This window comes from Felis catus, chromosome C1 (assembly GCF_018350175.1).
Source record: "Felis catus isolate Fca126 chromosome C1, F.catus_Fca126_mat1.0, whole genome shotgun sequence".
In the NCBI taxonomy this organism is placed as follows: domain Eukaryota; kingdom Metazoa; phylum Chordata; class Mammalia; order Carnivora; family Felidae; genus Felis; species Felis catus.
Window position 1 is genome coordinate 79,827,758 of NC_058375.1, and position 18,610 is coordinate 79,846,367.

Below are 18,610 nucleotides of genomic sequence, written 5' to 3' on the forward strand. Positions count from 1 at the left end.
ATGTCCAGGTGCCCCTCACAGGGGATGTTGATTTTGAACACCCAATTAAGGTGTTGTGTAATTTCTCCATTGTAAAATTATTATGCTTCCCCCTCACAACCAATAAACAATCTGTGGAGATACTTTTAATATATACAAATATCTTCCTTCTCAAAAAAGTTTCCCCTAGATTTAGCAGCCATTGATGATTCTTGTACAGTTCAATCTTTATTATGATCACTGCAAAATGATTTTTCCAACTCTAGAATTTCTTCCACACTAACCAGTTGTCTCTAAGCATTTGAGTGTAGGCAGAAACCATCCCCTTTTCTCTTGTTTATCTATTTAACAGTATGGAGTTATGAATTCCCATGGTTCTCCCAATGTTTTATACTTTGTCACGGTATTTAATTATTTTGATGCTCAAATTGTACCATATTTGGCTATTGGGAGCCCCTTTGAGATGGTTCCTATGTGGCTATGACATGATTTTTTTTTTTAAGCACTTTACTTTCTGGTATAATAAGATGTTCCAAGCTCATTTTATACCTACATTTTCCCAGCTCTGGAATTTGTCATTTGTCTGAGGAGTTATGGTTCCTGTTATTGGGGAATGAGATTAGACACCAAAATTTGGGCTTTAAGTGTACTCACTGCTACTAGAGTATTTCTGCTTCTTGGACCTTTCAGAGGACAGATATATACATACACAAACATGCACATGTGTATGTATACACATTTATATGCATATGTGCAATATACACAAGCCCATATGCATGCATGCACAAACACATGCATATCAATATTTCATGAGTTGACAGAGATATTTTAATTCTTTTTTTTTTTTAATTCTTTTTTTTTTTCAACGTTTATTTATTTTTGGGACAGAGAGAGACAGAGCATGAACGGGGGAGGGGCAGAGAGAGAGGGACACACAGAATCAGAAACAGGCTCCAGGCTCTGAGCCATCAGCCCAGAGCCGGATGCGGGGCTCGAACTCACAGACCGCGAGATCGTGACCTGGCTGAAGTCGGACGCTTAACCGACTGCGCCACCCAGGCGCCCCGAGATATTTTAATTCTAATCCAACACCACAGGGTTCTTTCTTGCTTTCCCCCTTTCCATATTTGTAGGTCTTTTCTTACACAGTGAGAACTCTGGCTTCTCAAACAACATTAACACATTTATTCATTTACTTAATCCAGTAACACATCTAAAAATGTTTCAGAATTGCTTTGCTCATGACACCATAAAAAAACAAATCAACTAAAAAGAGCTTGGAATTTGTCTGTAGTTCTTTCCCTCTGCTCTGCCTGCCCAAGGCTGAGGAAATATAGTCAGATACTGTGCCCTCAGTTATTTGTAGTTCTTTTCCTCCCCTTCTGTATGGTTATGATACTTACTTCAAATAAAATTGGATTAATTTGTTTCTATTTGCTTTCAGAGTCAGAATTTTCTTTTTGTTTTTATTTTTACCCCCTTCCCATTTTTATTAATTTAGTTTTATTTTATTAATACATAGAACACTACCATGCTTCCAAGAGTCAAAACCATACAAAACTATATCCTGAGAGAAGTGTTATTCCCTCCCATTTCCATTTTACCCCATTTCCCTATTGTTAGTTACCAAATTCATTGTGTTTTAGGCCTATCATTCCTGTATTTGTATTTGTAAAGCTAAGCAGACCTATGTCTGCTTTCTTGGTTTTCCTACTTTCTTACATTAAAAAGTAGCATCCTACAGCCCATTGTAATAGTGTCTTAATGTATGGAGTTGACAAATCACTGCTATACACCTGAAACTAATATAATATTGTATGTCAACTATACTTCAATAGAAAATAGTGGGAGAAAAAAAGTAGAATTCTACATGTGCTCTTTTACCCTTTGCTTTTTTCACTTAAAAATATCTCTTGGGGGGCACCTGGGTGGCTCTGTCGGTTGAGCGTCCGACTTTGGCTCAGGTCATGATCTCATGGGCTGTGAGTTCGAGCCCCGTGTCAGGCTCTGGGCTGACAGCTCAGAGCCTGGAGCCTGCTTTGGAGTCTGTGTCTCCCTCTCCATCTGCCCCTCCCCCACTTGCACTCCGTCTCTCTCTCAAAATAATAAATACATATTAAAAAATTTTTAAAAATATCTCTTGGAAATAACTGCATTATCAGTTCACAGAGATTTTCTCTCTCTGTGCATGTGTGTGTGTATGTGTGTAACAGCTGCATAAGATGTATTCAACCAATCTCCTATGCCTGAATGTTTAGGTAATTTCTAATGTTTTAATTTTTTGTGACTACTAGTACAATGAATAACTTTGTGCATATGCATTTTGCACTGTGGGAGGTATATATCTGGGGTAAGATATATATTTTGTTAGATATGAAGGCAGGGATTTTCTTGTTTTGTTTACTGCCAAACCCCCATTTTCTATAACAGTATTTGGCACATAGTAGACACACAGTAAGCATTTGTTGAATGGATAGCATGCTCTAACTTTCCCACGTCCAAATAAATGCACTCTCACGAAACAGGTTTAGGGTTTACCAAACTTCTGAGTAGCCACAAGAAACCATTTTTTACCCTTTCGATTTCATCTGCTGGTACACCTCGAAGACGGGCATAAAGATAAAGATGTTCTCGCCCTGTGAGCTGGTCATCGACTGCATCAAACTGAGGACAGTAGCCCATACTTTGATGGACATCAGATATATTGGTTAAAATACTGCAAGAAGAAAAGGCAATTAGCAAGTTTCCTTCATAGAGGGGGTGACCAGAGAACTGGGGCTGGAGAGCTTCTGCCTGTGAGATAAGCAAGCTACCTCTTCTGCTTTGCTTCAGAAATGTGCGCAACATTTACACATCAAAGCAGAAGCCCTTTGGTTAGAAACTGATGAACTCTGGAATTCTGAGCTTTGAATCCAATAGATCTTTTCAAGTTTCTCTGTCTAGGATAAACTGAATATCTCTTACCCAAAATCAGCTTTACTTTTGGAGTGGGTCACCTCACATGTGGGTTTAAAAACAAAGGGAAGATCAAGTGTTAGAAAACGTCAGTGATTTTTGATCCCTTTCAAACATTTGGGAAATACAGAAGATGCATGCTTCTGAAAGGAAGTAAACTTGATCCATCTTTGTCTATTGGCAGATATACAGTAAGCGAAAGAGGAACCAGTCAGATCACTACCCAGAGCCAGACACTGTCAGGGAACAGAGAGGAAGTGAATTGAGTTCTATTAACTCCCTTTGACTGATATATTCTCCCTCAGTAGAAAATACACTATCTTGATGAAAACAAACTGTCCATAGACTGGTCCAATCTCTCCCTGCTTCCCTTGTAGCTTAGGGTCTATGAACAAAAGATACAGGCAAGGGGCGCCTGGGTGGCTCAAGTCGGTTAAGCGTCCGACTTCGGCTCGGGTCATGATCTCGCCGTTTCTGAGTTTGAGCCCCGTGTTGGGCTCTGTGCTGACAGCCTGGAGCCTGCTTCGGATTCTGTGTCCCTCTCTCTCTCTGCTCCTTCCCCACTCACACTCTGTCTCTCTCTCTCACAAATAAACATTTTTTAAAAATTAAAAAAAAAAAAAGATACAGGCAATATGATGGGAGAGGCACCATGTAGTCCCCCACTATAACAAAAAGTACTTCAGGCATGGCTGGGCCAATTAAAACCACCCAGGGAAGCAAGGACAGTACTTGGCCAAATTCATGGGAGCTGCCCTCCCAGAGAAACCCAATCTTGCATCTTAAATCCAAAGTTGTGTTCCAGTTTCCATTTCATTTAGCTTCCCTCTTGTAGGTATCAGGCTGTGTCTTACTTGGGCTGTCATTTGATGTCTTATGGTAAATCCTATTACATCCTCCTGCCTGCTGTCCCTTAGCCCCTCAAGATTCCTTTTGTTACAACTGTCAAGTTATTTGCTTGGTTGCAGGCTAAGCTGCATCTACAGATGAGACAGATTAAGCCATGGCCTGGTTGCACCCTGCTTGTTTGCTCTAAACCCAACAGGGATGGCGGAGAAGGCTGGGGAACCAAATTCATCCTGTCTGAGCCATGTTCAGTGGACATTCAGCCATGTTGCTGAGGATGGCTTCCAGGAGACAGAAGGAGGCCTTAGTCAGGCAGTTGCTGAGTGAAGTACGCACTGCCTAACTCCTCTTATAAACCAGGGCAGAGGGTTCCTCAAGGCACATCTAATGCCTGTGAGCTCTGCTGTTTAAGGAGCAGCCTGGAAAATGGCAAACAGCATAGGTTCGTGTTCTTGATCCTGTGCCACAGAGGACCAATGTGTTTACTCATACCTTATTACAGAGAACAGCAGGCACCCTCCAGAATCCAAGGACACATGCCAGTTTTCCCTTTATAAAGCCTCCTTGGCCTGGTGAAGCCAAGGATCAGCACAGAAATAGCCAATTCAGACTAAGGCCCCTGAAGGCTCTTAAACCAGCCCCCATTTAGAAACTTGATCCAGAGAAAGGATGCTTCACCACAGGGGTTCTTAACCAGGGACTCAGCGAACATAAATGTGATTCAGGGCACAGTAAATTCCCTTAAACTCTTTGCAAAAAATGTATGGAAGGAGGTAATGGGGGATAATGATATATGTATGTATGTGCACACGCGTACACACACACATATAAAGTATGTTTTTAATATATATATATATATGGTTTTAAAAAAAGATTTTAAAAAAGTAATCTCCATACCCAATGTGGGGCTCAAACCTACAACCCCAAGATCAAGAGTCACATGCTCCACCAACTGAACCAGCCAGGTGCCCCAACAATGGCATATTTTTTAGGAAGACTGCGCAAGTGTTCATCAGATACTCAAAGGAATCCATGACCCCAGAAAGAGTAAGAACCACTGACTTAGTGCTTCCCAGAAGTTTCCAAGAATCCATGCTAAGAGGAGCATGTCTTAACAATCACAATTAATTTCAGTTTCCCAGAGAGTCTATGTCTTATACTTGTGGACCATGCTGTCTTGGAGCTCTACTTATCTACACAGCTCTTCCATGCTCTCAGAGTCACCCTCAGTACAGAATCTGATGCTCACTCTCCCTATGCTGGGATGAGAGCATGGCCGAGGACCTGTGACAGGCACCCTGAGACAGGATAAGCAAGACACTTACCTCTTGCCTGCTATAGTGGCATCGCCTGAAGTCACTGTGGTGTCCCCAGTAAGCATCTTGAACGTGGTTGTTTTGCCAGCTCCATTCACTCCCAGAAGACCAAAGCACTGAGGGAAGACACACAGAACTGGCCTCATCCTAGAGTCTAAGAAGCCTAAGGAATGTGGAATGTCAGGCCCTAGGGCAGGTGTGTGGGCAGGTGGGAGACATTCTAGACCTGTGCTGCCATTATAGAGGCCACTGGCCATGTGTGGTGCGGGCTAGCAGGATTTGCCACCCCAACATATGCCACTTTGGCATAAGGATGATTTTAAGCTGAAAGCAATTAAGTAGCAGCAGATACGAGAAAAGCTCTCTGTCCTCCCGTTTGCCTAAAAGCAGGACTTAAATTTATAAGGTGTCTCTTCTTCCCCTCTGTACCAGGAAGAACAAAAGTTAACTGCCGGAAACAACTTTGAAACCTTGGCCTGGAGACAGCACCAGAGGAATCTATATAGCAAACTTTGCTAACTAGACTTTATCTGCCATTACTTTCCTCCATATTTGCCTTCCTATAATTTACCACCCCTACTGACTCCAGGTTCTTTCCCCTTTGTCTTGTCACTTCTCTGAAAATGTATCATTCCTTTGCTAAGATGCGATGCAAGCCCAAGTTCTAACCACCCCATGTGTCATTCACCTCTGATGGGTCCCTTGTGTAGGTGCCACACACGTGCTAATAAATGTGTTTGTTTTTCTCTTCCTAATGTCTTTCATCAGTCAAATTTACAGTGGTCTACCCAGAGAACCCAGAAGAGTAGAGGAAAGAGGATTTCCTCCCTTACAGTGACTACTGAGCACTTGAAATGCATCTAGTCTGAATTGACATGTGCTGCATGTGTAAAACACACCCTGGATTTTGAAAATGTAAAACAAAACAAAAAACAAACATAAAATATTGAATCAATAACGTTTTATATACATTACATGTTGATGTGACAATATTTTGAATACACTGGGTAAAATCAATGATCAAGATTAATTTCACCTGTTTTCTTTTTTTTCTTTTAATTTTTTTTCATGTGGCTGCTAAAAAATTTCAAGTGACTTCTGTGGCTGCATTTTATTTCTTTGGGATAGCTCTGCTTTAGAAGGGAGAAGAGGTGTGCACAGGATTCCGCAGGGTACCCACCTCTCCAGGCCGGACTCCGACACACAGCCTGTCCACCGCTGGGCTGGAGGAGCCTGAATAAACCTGCAAGATGCGGAGAAACTGGACTGAGAACTGAGAGAGGTTAGAGAGAGCAAGGGGCTAAGGACGGTTTAGGTGAGAACTACCAACATGAGGAGGTTATACGTTGGCACAGGTGTTTAGAGAAGTGTCATGAGCACTGGGAAATCTCAAAGCCAACCTGCCGTGCAGAGAAGGAATGGAGAAGGTTTAGTGAGGCTCGGTTGTAGGGGCTCTCACCGAGGCCCTGTGCCAGTGCCCAAGATGAATACTAGGGAGAATGCTCTGGAATTAGGTGTTCTTGGAAGACAAGTTAAAACACAGTTCTGACAACCTTGCTTAAGATCAGGAAAATGAATTGCCTGCACGGGCATATTGCTGATGCTACCAAAGGCAAATTACAATGTTGTAATTATGTTGTTGTGCCATTTCTGGATCCAACTGGCACCTCAAAACTAACTCACCTCCACCTATTCCCTTACCTTGGTCAGTTCATTTAGCCTTAAGATATCAGTTTTATTTCCCCCACTAATAATTCTTTGTCTTTCTTCAGCCACATCATCATCTTCATCTATAATGGGCTCCTTAGCAGGCTCGGCAACCCTACAGGAGGGAAAAGGGACAGGACTGAGTTGGTGTACCGCATCCCTGGAACTCTCCTTTTCCTATTACTTTCTTCCCGTTCCCTCACTTCAGCTCCAGCCTTGCCTTATATCCCCTAATGCTTGATTCTCAAAAGGCCTCCAAACAGGAGAAGAGTTAGACATTAGGCAGAGAAGGCAAGTCCTTGAGTCCAGAGTCAGCCTTGTTCCCAGTTCTGGCCTACCCATGTGTGACCTTGGGCATGTCACTAAACCTCTCTAAACGTCACCTCCTTCGACCATATGGTAGGGAAGGGATAACAGTGTTTACCTCATAGACCGTGGAGAAGATGAACTTGGCACAGCCTCTGGCAAAGAGTCAGAACTCAAAACCTGGTAGCTGTTATCATTATTAAAACACTTCATCTATGGTAAGCACTCAGTGAATGTCACCCAGCTCCCACTTATCTTTAGAACTAACTCCTCCACCAACCTTTTGGTCAACCCTTGCTCCCCAGCCTATGCTGGTCTTTCCCAATTCCCAGCTTCTGCAGGCATTTCCAGGGCCTCAGTGTTCTCTTCCTCCTGCCCTGCCAAACAGAATCTTCCCCATCCTTAAAGACACAGCTTCTTCTATGAAACCCTCCCTGACCACCCTGGCCTATAAACTTTCTTTCCTCCCTCACTGGCCACATCTAATTCATGTCTAAATCTTGCCTTGCTTACCATTTATCCAATCAACCTATTTTTCTCCATCTCCCAATGCCCTGAACTCCTATCCAGGCCACCAATGACTCTTGCCTTGCCTGGGTGCCCAAATGGCCTCCTGTCTGGTCTCTCCTTCTAGACCTGGAAGATCACTCACCTGCCTGATCAAAACACCCCAATAGCTCCCTGCCGCCTTCAGGCTTAAACTCGAAGTCCTCATCGAGGTGAGAGAGCATTTTAGGACTTGGCTCTGCCTACCTCTCCAGGCTCTTCTCTCAGCCCCTTCTCCCTCCCCCTTCACAGCTATCCTGAACTCTCCACATGTTAGCATGTTCTCTACCAAAAGCACCCTTTCTTCTGTCCTTCCCTTCTTCTCTTTGCCTGGTTGCCTCTCAGCATAGGCATGGGTGTGGGCTTCCTAAAGCCAGAGATTGTGGAATGCTTCTCTGGTGCTGTTTCAGGCCTAATGTGGAGGACTTGCTCAATTGTTTGACACAGAGTTTGAAGCTAATGAGTCTGTTTTGGTAAACAAGTCTGCCTCCTCCCTCCTACCCCAAGGTCTCTTCAAGATGTGGCCAGAGGTACGGAAGGGGGCCTGTGAGGGCTGAGGGTCCCTGGACCACTGTCCCTCATAACCAGCACCACTTCCTGGTCATGTCATTTTATTCCAAGTGTGTTGACACCTATTATCTCATTCAATCCTCACGACCCTGTGAGTAGGGAGGTAGATTCATTTCTAATAACTTGATTCCTGGTGGATCAAAACCTAATATAAGTCTTCTGAATCTTTATTTACATGTGACCAGACTCAGCCTGAGAGGATGATAGGATAAGAAACGAAACACCGTGATTTGCAGTTCAGGACCCTGTGCTGAGCCCTAATAAAGGTCTGTCAGCCTGGATTGCAGAGGACTGCCTTCTGGAAATCTGAGTGCCCATGTCGGAACGAGGCCAGGCCTGGGTAGGGAAGAATGGCACAGCTGGGCTGGGTCACAGCAGGCAGACAGCCCCACCTCCACCCCTACCCAGAGGGGCACAATCGCTTCCCCTACACTGCTCCTGGCTGCAGTCACCTTGGATGTCACCCCCATCTTACTACTTGTCTCTACTCTCAAATCTCTAATTAGCAAAGGGCCCCACTTTGTCTATTTTCTTATGAATGCATAAATCTGTTTCCCAGTACTTTGGATCTCCCTTAAACGTTATCATTTGCAATGCTATCATCCAAATTGAAATGAGTATCTGTTAATTAACTGAGAGGGATTAAATATTAGTGACTGAAATTAAAAATTGTAATTTAGGGGCACCTGGCGGCTCAGTCAGTAGAGCGTGTGACTTCAGCTCAGGTCATAATCTCGTGGTTCGTGAGCTCGAGCCCCATATTGGGCTTGCTGCTATCAGTGTGGAGCCCAACTTGGATCCTCTGTCCCTCTCTCTCTCTGCCCCTCCCCTGCTCATGCTCTCTCTCTCTCTCTCTCAAAAATAAATAAACCTTAAAAACCCTGTATTTTAAATACTTTAGAGTTTAGATTCTTCACAAACTCCAATGTGCCTATTTTAATGTGTCTCTCCTTGTGTTATTCAGTACAAGCCAGGCTTTAAGAGTGTAAAAACCATCATGGAGTGGGGCTGGTGAGGAGAGACGACCACATGGATATGAAGCCAAGTCCCTGGACAGAAGCAAGGAGCTGCCCTTGATACCCTTAGGGCAGCAGCCTGAACGTACCATCGGATGAGAAAGAAGTGGTGCTGGATGAGGAGAGTCAGGAGGAAGTACACCACCCCTTCTACTGCCATGGCAACCAGGTTCTTCCCAATCAGGTTCCACTGGAATGGATTTGAAGAGTGCTCCTCACCTGGGGACAGGAATTAAGTCCATTCAGCTGCCCTAGCTGCCCCTAAAGACCTAGTCACAACATTTGGCCCAGTTAGACCAAGCCTCAGGCAAAGCAGTAAGTGAGAGCTGAACCCACGTCTCATCTCAGCCTCTTGAGTCAGAGTAGGGAAGAGTAGGAAGCTAGTCTTGACCCCTCCTGTGGCTCCTCAGCCACAGAAACAGGCACCTGATCCCTCCTGGAGAGTAGGACACTACCAGAACAACCAGGTGTCCCCCTCCCGCCCCAGTCCAGGCTGCGGGTCTGGCATAGAAACTCCGGAGGCAGCCCTCCCACACGCAGAGGATCTGGGGCCATGTTCCACAGGTCTGGAATGCCACCCACCAAACCGGGCGTAGACATCCGTCACGGCCTGGCTCAGTGCCAAATCAATGAGGCCCCGGCCCAGGCAGAAGTGGGGGAAGATAATGAGCAGCATCCTCAGCATGGCGTTGAATCTGAGTAGCGTCTGAAACATAGAAAAGCAGGACAGTTAGCCGTGGGGACCAAGCCCACCTGCCCTTCCTGAGCAGAGAGGGGCCTGGATGCCCTCATAAGGTGGAAGCAGGGGAAGGCCTGAAGAGACAGGGGGCCTAGCAGCCAGCCTGGCCACAGGAGGGATCTGTTACACAGAAACAGAGGTTTTAGAATACTCACAGGAGATGCTGCTAGCCAGGTAGCCTGCCTGGGGAGCTGTCGTTGCAGACTCACTTTGAAATTACATGTGAGCCCTCCAGGTCATTTGTTTCCAGGAGGTACAGCAGCTGCTGGGACTTTGGCCCAGGCTCTCTCTCCTTTGGTACAGCTGTGAGCTGTCACTGGGTTCTGAGGCTCTTTCATCTGCTCCTAGCCTAACTTGCCAAAGGAGAGAGGGGACCTGCACGTCTTCCAGCTCTGCTTCTCAGCTCCCACAGGACAGCGAGGTGTCTGGCTGCTGCCAGTAGAAAAGAGGGCCAGGGACTTTCTGGTGTCTGTGATGAGTTGGGGGGACTTGTTTTCAGATGGTCAGACTGTGCTTGCTACTTTAGCCTAGCGATGTTGGGCAGACCCTCCCCCAAGACGGGAGAGGGGACACCGAGGGGTGAGGCTGACCAGGCCGAGGCTGCCCACTTCTCTGGCCCATCCCTACTGCACAACTGGCTTCTTCCTGGTCTCCACACCTTTGCTCATATGACCTCCTCTCTCTCACTCTCCTCCCCATATCCCCCCTCCCCTGCTCCCAGCATGATGCTTTTTTGCCCCCAGGCCTTTGCACCCCCAGCTTCTATTAATCATTGCTGTCAGGAAAGAATGCTCTCTCCCCTTCTGTTCTTGGCAGATTCCTGCTCTTCTTTAGAAAGCCAGCTTGAATAACCCCTTCTCTCATAAGCATTTCCAGATTCCCGTGTAACATACCTACTTCTCTCTTCTAGTACTTATAACATTGCCAGCCAGGGCTAATTATTTTTTACTTGCCTACTGTCCTCACTAGTCAGTGGTTCCCGGAGAACAACCAGGTCCTAATTATTTTGGTGTACTTTCTAAATACCTTAATCAATGATTAGCTCAAAATAGGTACTTCATTGTTTGTGACATGGGCTAATAAAATTCTGCTTATTCCAGGCCAGGCTCAATTGTGTTTCCTCTACCCAGATTCTCCTGATCCCTGTAGCCCCGTTCTTTTGGCCCACTCTGATCTGTAGTGTTTTATCTGTCTCGTTCCTTTGCTGTTCTACCACACACTGTGTTATGGGATGACGTGTACGGTGGCTCATATTGGTTCCTAGCTTGGTGCACAGGTCATTTCTTGACTGGAACAGGAGTTCCAGCAGGGCAGGATAAGCGGGTCACACTTGTTTCCATCAGCACATCCATCACATGGTGTTCACCTGGTCGATACCTCTTGACTCAGTAGAGACAGCAGCTACTGGGACCTGAGAGCCTGCTGAGGGATACTGGGAATTTCTGCAGCATCTGTCTATCTGATAGCTTACATGAAAGCAACCAGGTTTTATGCAGGGGAAAGGAGTATGATCAGTAAATGTTGGCTAAACGAGTGTAACCCTCAGGGGGGAGAATGTTTTGAGTTGCTTTGAGCTTACTCTTTAATTATTCTGAAGTAACACAATTTTTTAAGACTTAGTGGGCTGTGAGCCCATGACAAACAATTCTGGAGAGGAGGATTTTCAGTCTGCCAGAAGACTCTGCCATTGGCAGGGTCTGTGTTCTTTCTCATCCATCTCCCTTCTGGGGTCTGACATGTTACATTTTTTTTTTTTTACCAGTCATGGGAAATTTTGGGTTTTATTTCTTGCTTAGTGGCTGCAGAAAGTCTGACAAGGTCTGGGAAAGCCTCACTCAGGAGGCCATGGGATGGGGGGGAGGGGGGGTTAGTGCAGATTTGCCATAGGTCCTCCCAGCAGGGCCTAGGGGTAGGAGTAGGGACAGGGGCCACAGAACAGCAGTGCAGATGTGCTGGCTGGTGCTTACACTCTGAACTACGAAGACCTACTAGGGGAGGGACAGGCTAGAGAGGCCACTGGGGACACAGGCATGTGGTGAGCCTACCAGTGCTTAAGAGTGCTCCAGGCCAGCCACAGGCCAGGCTCGGACACACCAGGCTGGGAGTGGGAGTGCAAGCAGAAACAGCCCTGGAGCCACTGCCATTGTTTTAGGGATTAGTCTGGCCAGCTCTTTCTGGGCAAGGAGAAGTCTGGGGAATGTGGACAGGTCAACTGTAATTTATAACTCATAAAAATGAATCATCAGCACCATAAATTCCTAACCCTATCTTCAGGATTAAGTTTCATGTAGTAAATGTTATTCTGTTACAATTTGTATAAGAAAGTGGGAGAAAGAAAACATATACATTTGCTTATTTGTTGCCAGAACACCAAGAAACTGAAATGCAAGTTTGCCTCCTAAGTGACTGGGAAACAGGGGTAGGAAGGAGACTTCCTATGTGCCTTTTTGCTCCTTTTAAATTTTGAAATCACATGAATGTATTACGTGTGTGTGTGTGTGTGTGTGTGTGTGTGTGTGTGTGTGTGTGTGTGTAGAAAACTGAACACCAAAAGTCACCAAGGAAACCCTGAAAGAATAAGAAAATCTAAAAGCTTAGGATCACAAAAAGTCATTTATAGCTTGCAGAATGAGCTCAGAAAACCATGACACTCAGAGCACACAAATAAAAGAGTTAAATGAGCTTAAAGAAAAAAAGGAAGGAAGGAAGGAAGGAAGGAAGGAAGGAAGGAAGGAAGGAAGGAAGGAAGGAAGGAAACGGAAAGGAAATGAAAGGAAGGAGGGAGGCAGGCACAGAGGTAGGCATGGAGGGAGGGAGCAAGAGAGAGGGAGGAGAGGAGGAAGCAACAGTCATGTATGCACTAAGATTTTCCAGCCACAGTACTTGCCCATGGCTCTACCTGACCATCAAATACTCTCTAGTATTTTAGTAATCAAACAAGAAAGCCATGAAAGTTATGCTTACCTGGTTATTCTCAAACAATTCTAAGATGAAGGTGATGGCACTGCTGTTGATGCCGATGAACAGATTAGCACAAGACAAGGCCACATAGGCTGTGCTGGGGATATCAAACAGGAAGGATGCTGGGTACATCATGGGAATGACTGCCCATCTGTGTGAAATGACATAACTCAGTGGGACAGAACTCCAGTCTCTATTCCATTTTCTGTACCACCACTAAATATAATACATTCCCTTCACACGAGGTGACATGTTTGAACTGGCGGGAGTCCCAGGAAGACCAGAAAGCTACTCCATCCCTTGGTCTTTGTTCCTTATCTTTGAAGGGAGATAATAATGCCTCCCCTGACCACCTATGGGGGTTTGGTGAGGAGCAAGTGAGATGGTGGCTGTGAATGTACCTATAAACTACAAAGCCTTTTACAAAGCAGAGGGGGCAGTCTCTAACCTACAATGTTTCCCACTCTAGTCTGGATCACCAAACCTGAGCTAAGATCCCAATAGGCTCATCATTAAAATTCACTTGAGTTGGTATGTCACAGTCAGGCTGGTTCTTGAATTCTCTATTTCTAAGAGAGAGGAATAGAGACCATTGCTCTGGCAGGACTTTACTGACCCACGTAGGAAGGATCAGGTATCACTATCTCCATTTCATAGATGAGGAAACTGAGGCCCAGATTACTTGTCCATGGTTACAGGACAGTGTTATACAGTAAGAGGTAGGCCTGGCTATAAAGTTGCATGCTTTGCTGTATGATTCTATGGGATTTAATCCTTGTGTCATCCTCTGGCCCTGACTCAGGAACAGCCTTTCAGCTGCAGTCTTCTGTGTGCAAATAACTCTTGGCCAGTACGGCTGGAAACACTGAGATGGACAGGCTGGCCACAGATGAATCAGAATCAGAGCTGGGTGAGGCATGGGAGAGTGACAGATCCCCAGACTCTGGTCAGGCCACAGTTTGTGTGGAAGAAGATTCATTTGAGCCCCAGGAACACATCCATGTGTGAAGTCAGAAACAGAAGACAGACAAATTCCTTGTCGGTAGCCACACACCCTATTGGGTGCTGGAAGCTAACATGGCTGCCAGAAACTCTGGTTTTTTTTGTCAGAAGAGCATCTCCCTCCCCCGGCTTTCCTTTGGGCAGCATTAGCTAATACCAAACAACTCACCCGTACAGCATGAGCAGTGCAACAAGGGCAGGAAGATTTTCCGGAGAAGTGTAGGCTTTCTTCTGAAACCCGATAAAGATGCCCACCACCAAAGCAGCGCTCACACTATAATTCATCTTGAAGAGAGGAGAACAAGGCACTTAACTTCTAGAGATCTCTATTTTCAGTTCTATAAAATGAGGGTTGGGGCAGACTCCCCCAGGACTTATTATGGTCTGGGATTCTGATTCTGTCTGAACAGTTCTTAGCAAACATATGTTAAGTCATCCTTTGTCCTCCTATTCCTCCCCACTTCCACGTCCCAGTGCAGGAAACTTTCAGCCTATATCTTTTGAAAGAATGAATTATCAAATTCCACCTAATCTTTCATTTTCTCTTTCTAATTGGTCACAAAGTCCTGTTGATTCTACTTTCTAAGCATGTCTCTGGATTCAGAAAAAACTTAAAATATTTAGGTCTTGGCCTCATGAATTTCAAATAGATGATACCATTTTACCACTTTATCCCTTTTCTTCCCTTCCTACACAATTCAGTCCTAAAGCCATCAGGATGGACAGGGAGAGGTGGGCACCCATAATGGGGTTACAGGAGGTGTCACAGCAGTCCCAAGCAGGATGAGAACCTGCGAAGAGTGAGGAGAGCATCCCACAGAGGGCCGGCTGGTGTGGGGTATTGGAGCATGTCCTTACAGGGGTCGATCTGGTTGGGGCTATCAGAGCCAGAGCAGAATGAGGAGGACCTCCACACAGGGGGCAGCTGGAGCAACTAGAGGGGGATGCCCACATGAGGGAGAAGATGGTGGCAGAGATGGGAGACTTGGTCCATACAGGTATATTGTGCAGGCAGGTAAATGAGTCAGGGGTAACAGAAGCCAGTTCCTCACTCTTGAGGAAGAGTCACAAATATGGAAACACAGAGAACCCATGGTGTTGGGATTGGAAATGGAGGTTTTAGTGAGCTCATATTGTTTGGTGTGTAGACAGAGAAATACAGATGTAAATGCATGTATATCTATGTATATACATACATCTCTCTCCATTGAGAAGGCCTGAAGCCACTGATACCTCAGTGGCAGAGAAAATATATAGCCCTGAGATCTTGGTTTCTGAGGATTATTTTCCATAGGAAGGAACCAGCGTTCCACAAGGAGATGGCTGATTCCAGGACAGGGCTGAGGGACGTGCACGATGAGCCTGGAACATCTCACTATGCCAGGGAGCATGGAGGTGCTCAAGCAAGATGAAGACACAAGTCGAGAGAAAACAAAAGTTGGCTTGAAGGGGCTCCCACTGGCCAAACGGGATAATCTGAGCATCAAAATAAATAAGAATGGTATCTGACTGTAATTAACACAGGAACCATTAATCCACATGGCTATACACAAATAAATGGAAAGTCTGATAACAAATAGGATATTTACATAGCTTCAAAGTACCTCTCCCCCAACTCTTATCAATTATAAAATGGAGGAACTCAGCAGACACCTTGTGACCAAAGTGACCATCATCAGTAATAGAACAAACTGAAATCAGAAGCTACCTGATCAGATGCAGTGAGAAGAACAGAGTACATTCATGATACCACTGAATGATACCACCATTCACGATAACCTGAATCTAATCATAAGAAAACTTGGGTCCAACTCAAAGAACATTTTACAAAATAACTGGCCTATGATCTTTAAAAGGTCAAGGTTGTGTGTGTCAAGAAAAGACTGAAGAACCATTCCAAATTGAAGGAGAGTGAAGAGAGAGGACAACAAAATGCAGTGACTCAGAGCTAGACTCTTTTCTAGAAAAGACATTATTGGGGCAATTAATGAAATTTGAGTGGGGTCTGAGGACAAGATGGAGGTGACCCACCAGTGCTAGTGTCCTGATGTTGACAGTTATGTTGTGACTGTATTGGGTGTGTCCTCATTTATAGGAGGTAGACACTGGAGGTACGAGGTGTATATGTGTGTGTGTGTGTGAAAAGCATCCTGTTGGGAAGTTACCCTCAAATGGCTTAGAAAAAAAGTGTTGAACTATTTTTATAACAATTTTGTGATTGTTTCAAAATTGAAAGAAAAACAGATGACATATAAAAAATAACTTAGGGCTGCCTGGGTGGCTCAGTCGGTTAAGTGTCAAACTTCAGCTCAGGTCATGATCTCACGATTCATGGATTCCAGCCCCGCGTGTCAGGCTCTGTGCTGACAGCTCAGAGCCTGGAGCTTGCTTCAGACAGAGCTTGCTCTCTCTGTCCCTCCCCGACTTGCACTCGCGCATGTGCTCTCTCTCTCAAAAATAAACATTAAAAAAATAACTTAAAATATCCTGTGCTGAGTGAATGATATAAACAATAAGTGTTTATTCATTCATTCATTCATTCATTCATTCATTCACTCATTCATTCAACAATGACCCTCAGGCATATGTTATCTTTTTGCCACTGGTTAGTGAGGGTGCTAAGCTCCAACACTGTAGATCCTACAGTTCAGATTCCAGGCCAGTCTTAAAATTCTAGAGTCTCAGAAGCATGATAGCATCATATTCACCATCTTCTAACTCTTCATTGGCCTGCCAAATGTCTACTTTGCTAATATCACCTCCCATCGAGATACCCACTCTATCCTTCCAGCCACAAATTTCTCCTTTGGCTCAGAGATCTCTATAGATAGGCAAACACATGGGTTAGCCTGAAGTATAAATTTTATAATCCTTGTCTTTAAAAAAAGTAGAATGCAAAGACCAGGACTTGAATAGCTTTTCAATGCAGGCAAGCCTAGCTCCTTTCATGTTTAAAGCACAGGGCCAGTGTGGGTGGCTACACGTGATGTTCTCATCCAAAGTGAGGCTTGCAGGTTCTGATTCCTCCCCATGCATTCAGTGTTTTCTCAGGTAGACAGGACAGAGAGGAAAGAACTTAGCTGCTACTGATGGATTCCTGGTTTTGTAATGTTAAGTGATGAATGTGTTTAGGAAGCTGAGTAAGAGAAAAGAAATCATGTCTTTATAAACCCTAGTATTTATCATAATTATTAAAAACCACAGTGAAAAAAGTTGTTTGTGTTGGCCTCCACCATGATATATCTTATCATAACATGAAGTAGAGACTCACGTTAGTCTTAGAATACTGGGATAAAATAAAGGATCTTGTTACCCACCCACAGTCCCCAGAAAACACGAGCTGGTATCATAATGATCCCTGCTACAATATAACTAAGCCTTTGCTACCAATTTATTTTGATCCTGTGGCCTGTCATAAATTAACCCACCCTGACTTCTTCCTGCTCCCAACAACCTTGGTTGTCAGAGAGGTGGTAGTCTGCTGTTGACTTGATAAATAATTTTTTCTTTATGTTCCCTAAAGTGGTGGCTAATTGGATTTAATGGGGGAAACAAAGTAAGGCCACTGGGTAGGGTTGCCAGATTTAGCCAATAGAAATATAGGATGCTCATTTAAATTTGAATTTCAGATAAACAACCAATACTTTTTTTTTTAGTGTAAGTCTGTCCTATGCAATATTTGGGGGGGGTGAGTGGGATATACTCATACTAAAATCATTGTTTTATCTGAAATTTAAAATTAACTGATGTCCTATATTTATTTGGTGATTCTACCACAAGGGAAGTTCCATCCTCCCCCTTTTAGGGGTAGGTCAGGATGTAAGAAGAGAATGTAGGATGAAGGACCTCTTGATATTACCTCTTCAGCTCCAGATTATGTCCAGAAGGCCAGCCTCATGCCTGCAGTGCAATGATTATTCAGTGGGTCAGAAGGCCCCTTGGTGCCCTCACGTAGCAGTTGTTAAGCTGAGCCCCACATCCTTCCCCAGCTCGGGGCTTCTAATTCTGTGCCTTTCAAAGAGACCGCGAACACACAAGGCCCTCGGCACAGCACCTCCTGTAGCCCTGACAGTATGAGAGCCCCACCCTGCCATGTCCCCTCAGTCAGAGCAAACACCTGCCACCTTGGGCCTTGGAGGCAAGGGAGGTGCCATGATCTGACACTTACAATGTCCCAGAGGAAGTTGGTCAGCCAGTAGGTTATGGGGCTCACTCCACTGATAAACTGGAGGTGCTTGGCTTTGTTTACCCTCTCCTGGATCAAATAAAGGACAAAGCTGGCTGGGATGAAGGACATGGCGAAAATCACACAGATGGCAACCACAGCATCTACCGAAGTAGTCAGCCTGCAGCAGGACGAGAGACAAGGGGAGACAGAGGTAAAGAAGGAGGAGCAAATGCAGGAGAAAGACAAAGTTAGACTCTGGGAAGTCCTCACCCATCTCCAGGTAGCAGCCTCCAGAATCCCCTTCAGTGGCTGGAAGCTTGTCACTTCACTCAATTGTGCTACTCAAACTGGGTCAAGGTTAAATGGGTATCTGTGGCTTCCTGTTCCACGTTACAACTGAATACTAATATTAATGTGAACATTGAATATTTTCCATGTTAATATGATAATCTAAACAAATTTTATTATGTTTTCTAATTATCTGTAGGTGGTATATAGA

General features: G+C 44.8%; 1 protein-coding gene across 3 annotated transcripts in view; it reads right to left on the minus strand.

Moving 5' to 3' along the window:
- ABCA4 (ATP binding cassette subfamily A member 4) overlaps nucleotides 1-18,610 on the minus strand; it is a 132,069-nt gene that overhangs the window by 10,754 nt on the left and 102,705 nt on the right. For all 3 annotated transcript variants that reach the window (XM_045036217.1, XM_019837464.3, XM_019837465.3), the window contains 9 exons: nucleotides 18,112-18,289; nucleotides 14,113-14,228; nucleotides 12,945-13,092; nucleotides 9,824-9,947; nucleotides 9,331-9,460; nucleotides 6,798-6,918; nucleotides 6,277-6,339; nucleotides 5,106-5,212; nucleotides 2,554-2,695 (listed from right to left, as the gene is read on the minus strand). In XM_045036217.1, coding sequence (XP_044892152.1) covers nucleotides 2,554-2,695; nucleotides 5,106-5,212; nucleotides 6,277-6,339; nucleotides 6,798-6,918; nucleotides 9,331-9,460; nucleotides 9,824-9,947; nucleotides 12,945-13,092; nucleotides 14,113-14,228; nucleotides 18,112-18,289 — 1,129 coding nt within the window. The remainder of the gene's footprint in view (nucleotides 1-2,553; nucleotides 2,696-5,105; nucleotides 5,213-6,276; nucleotides 6,340-6,797; nucleotides 6,919-9,330; nucleotides 9,461-9,823; nucleotides 9,948-12,944; nucleotides 13,093-14,112; nucleotides 14,229-18,111; nucleotides 18,290-18,610) is intronic.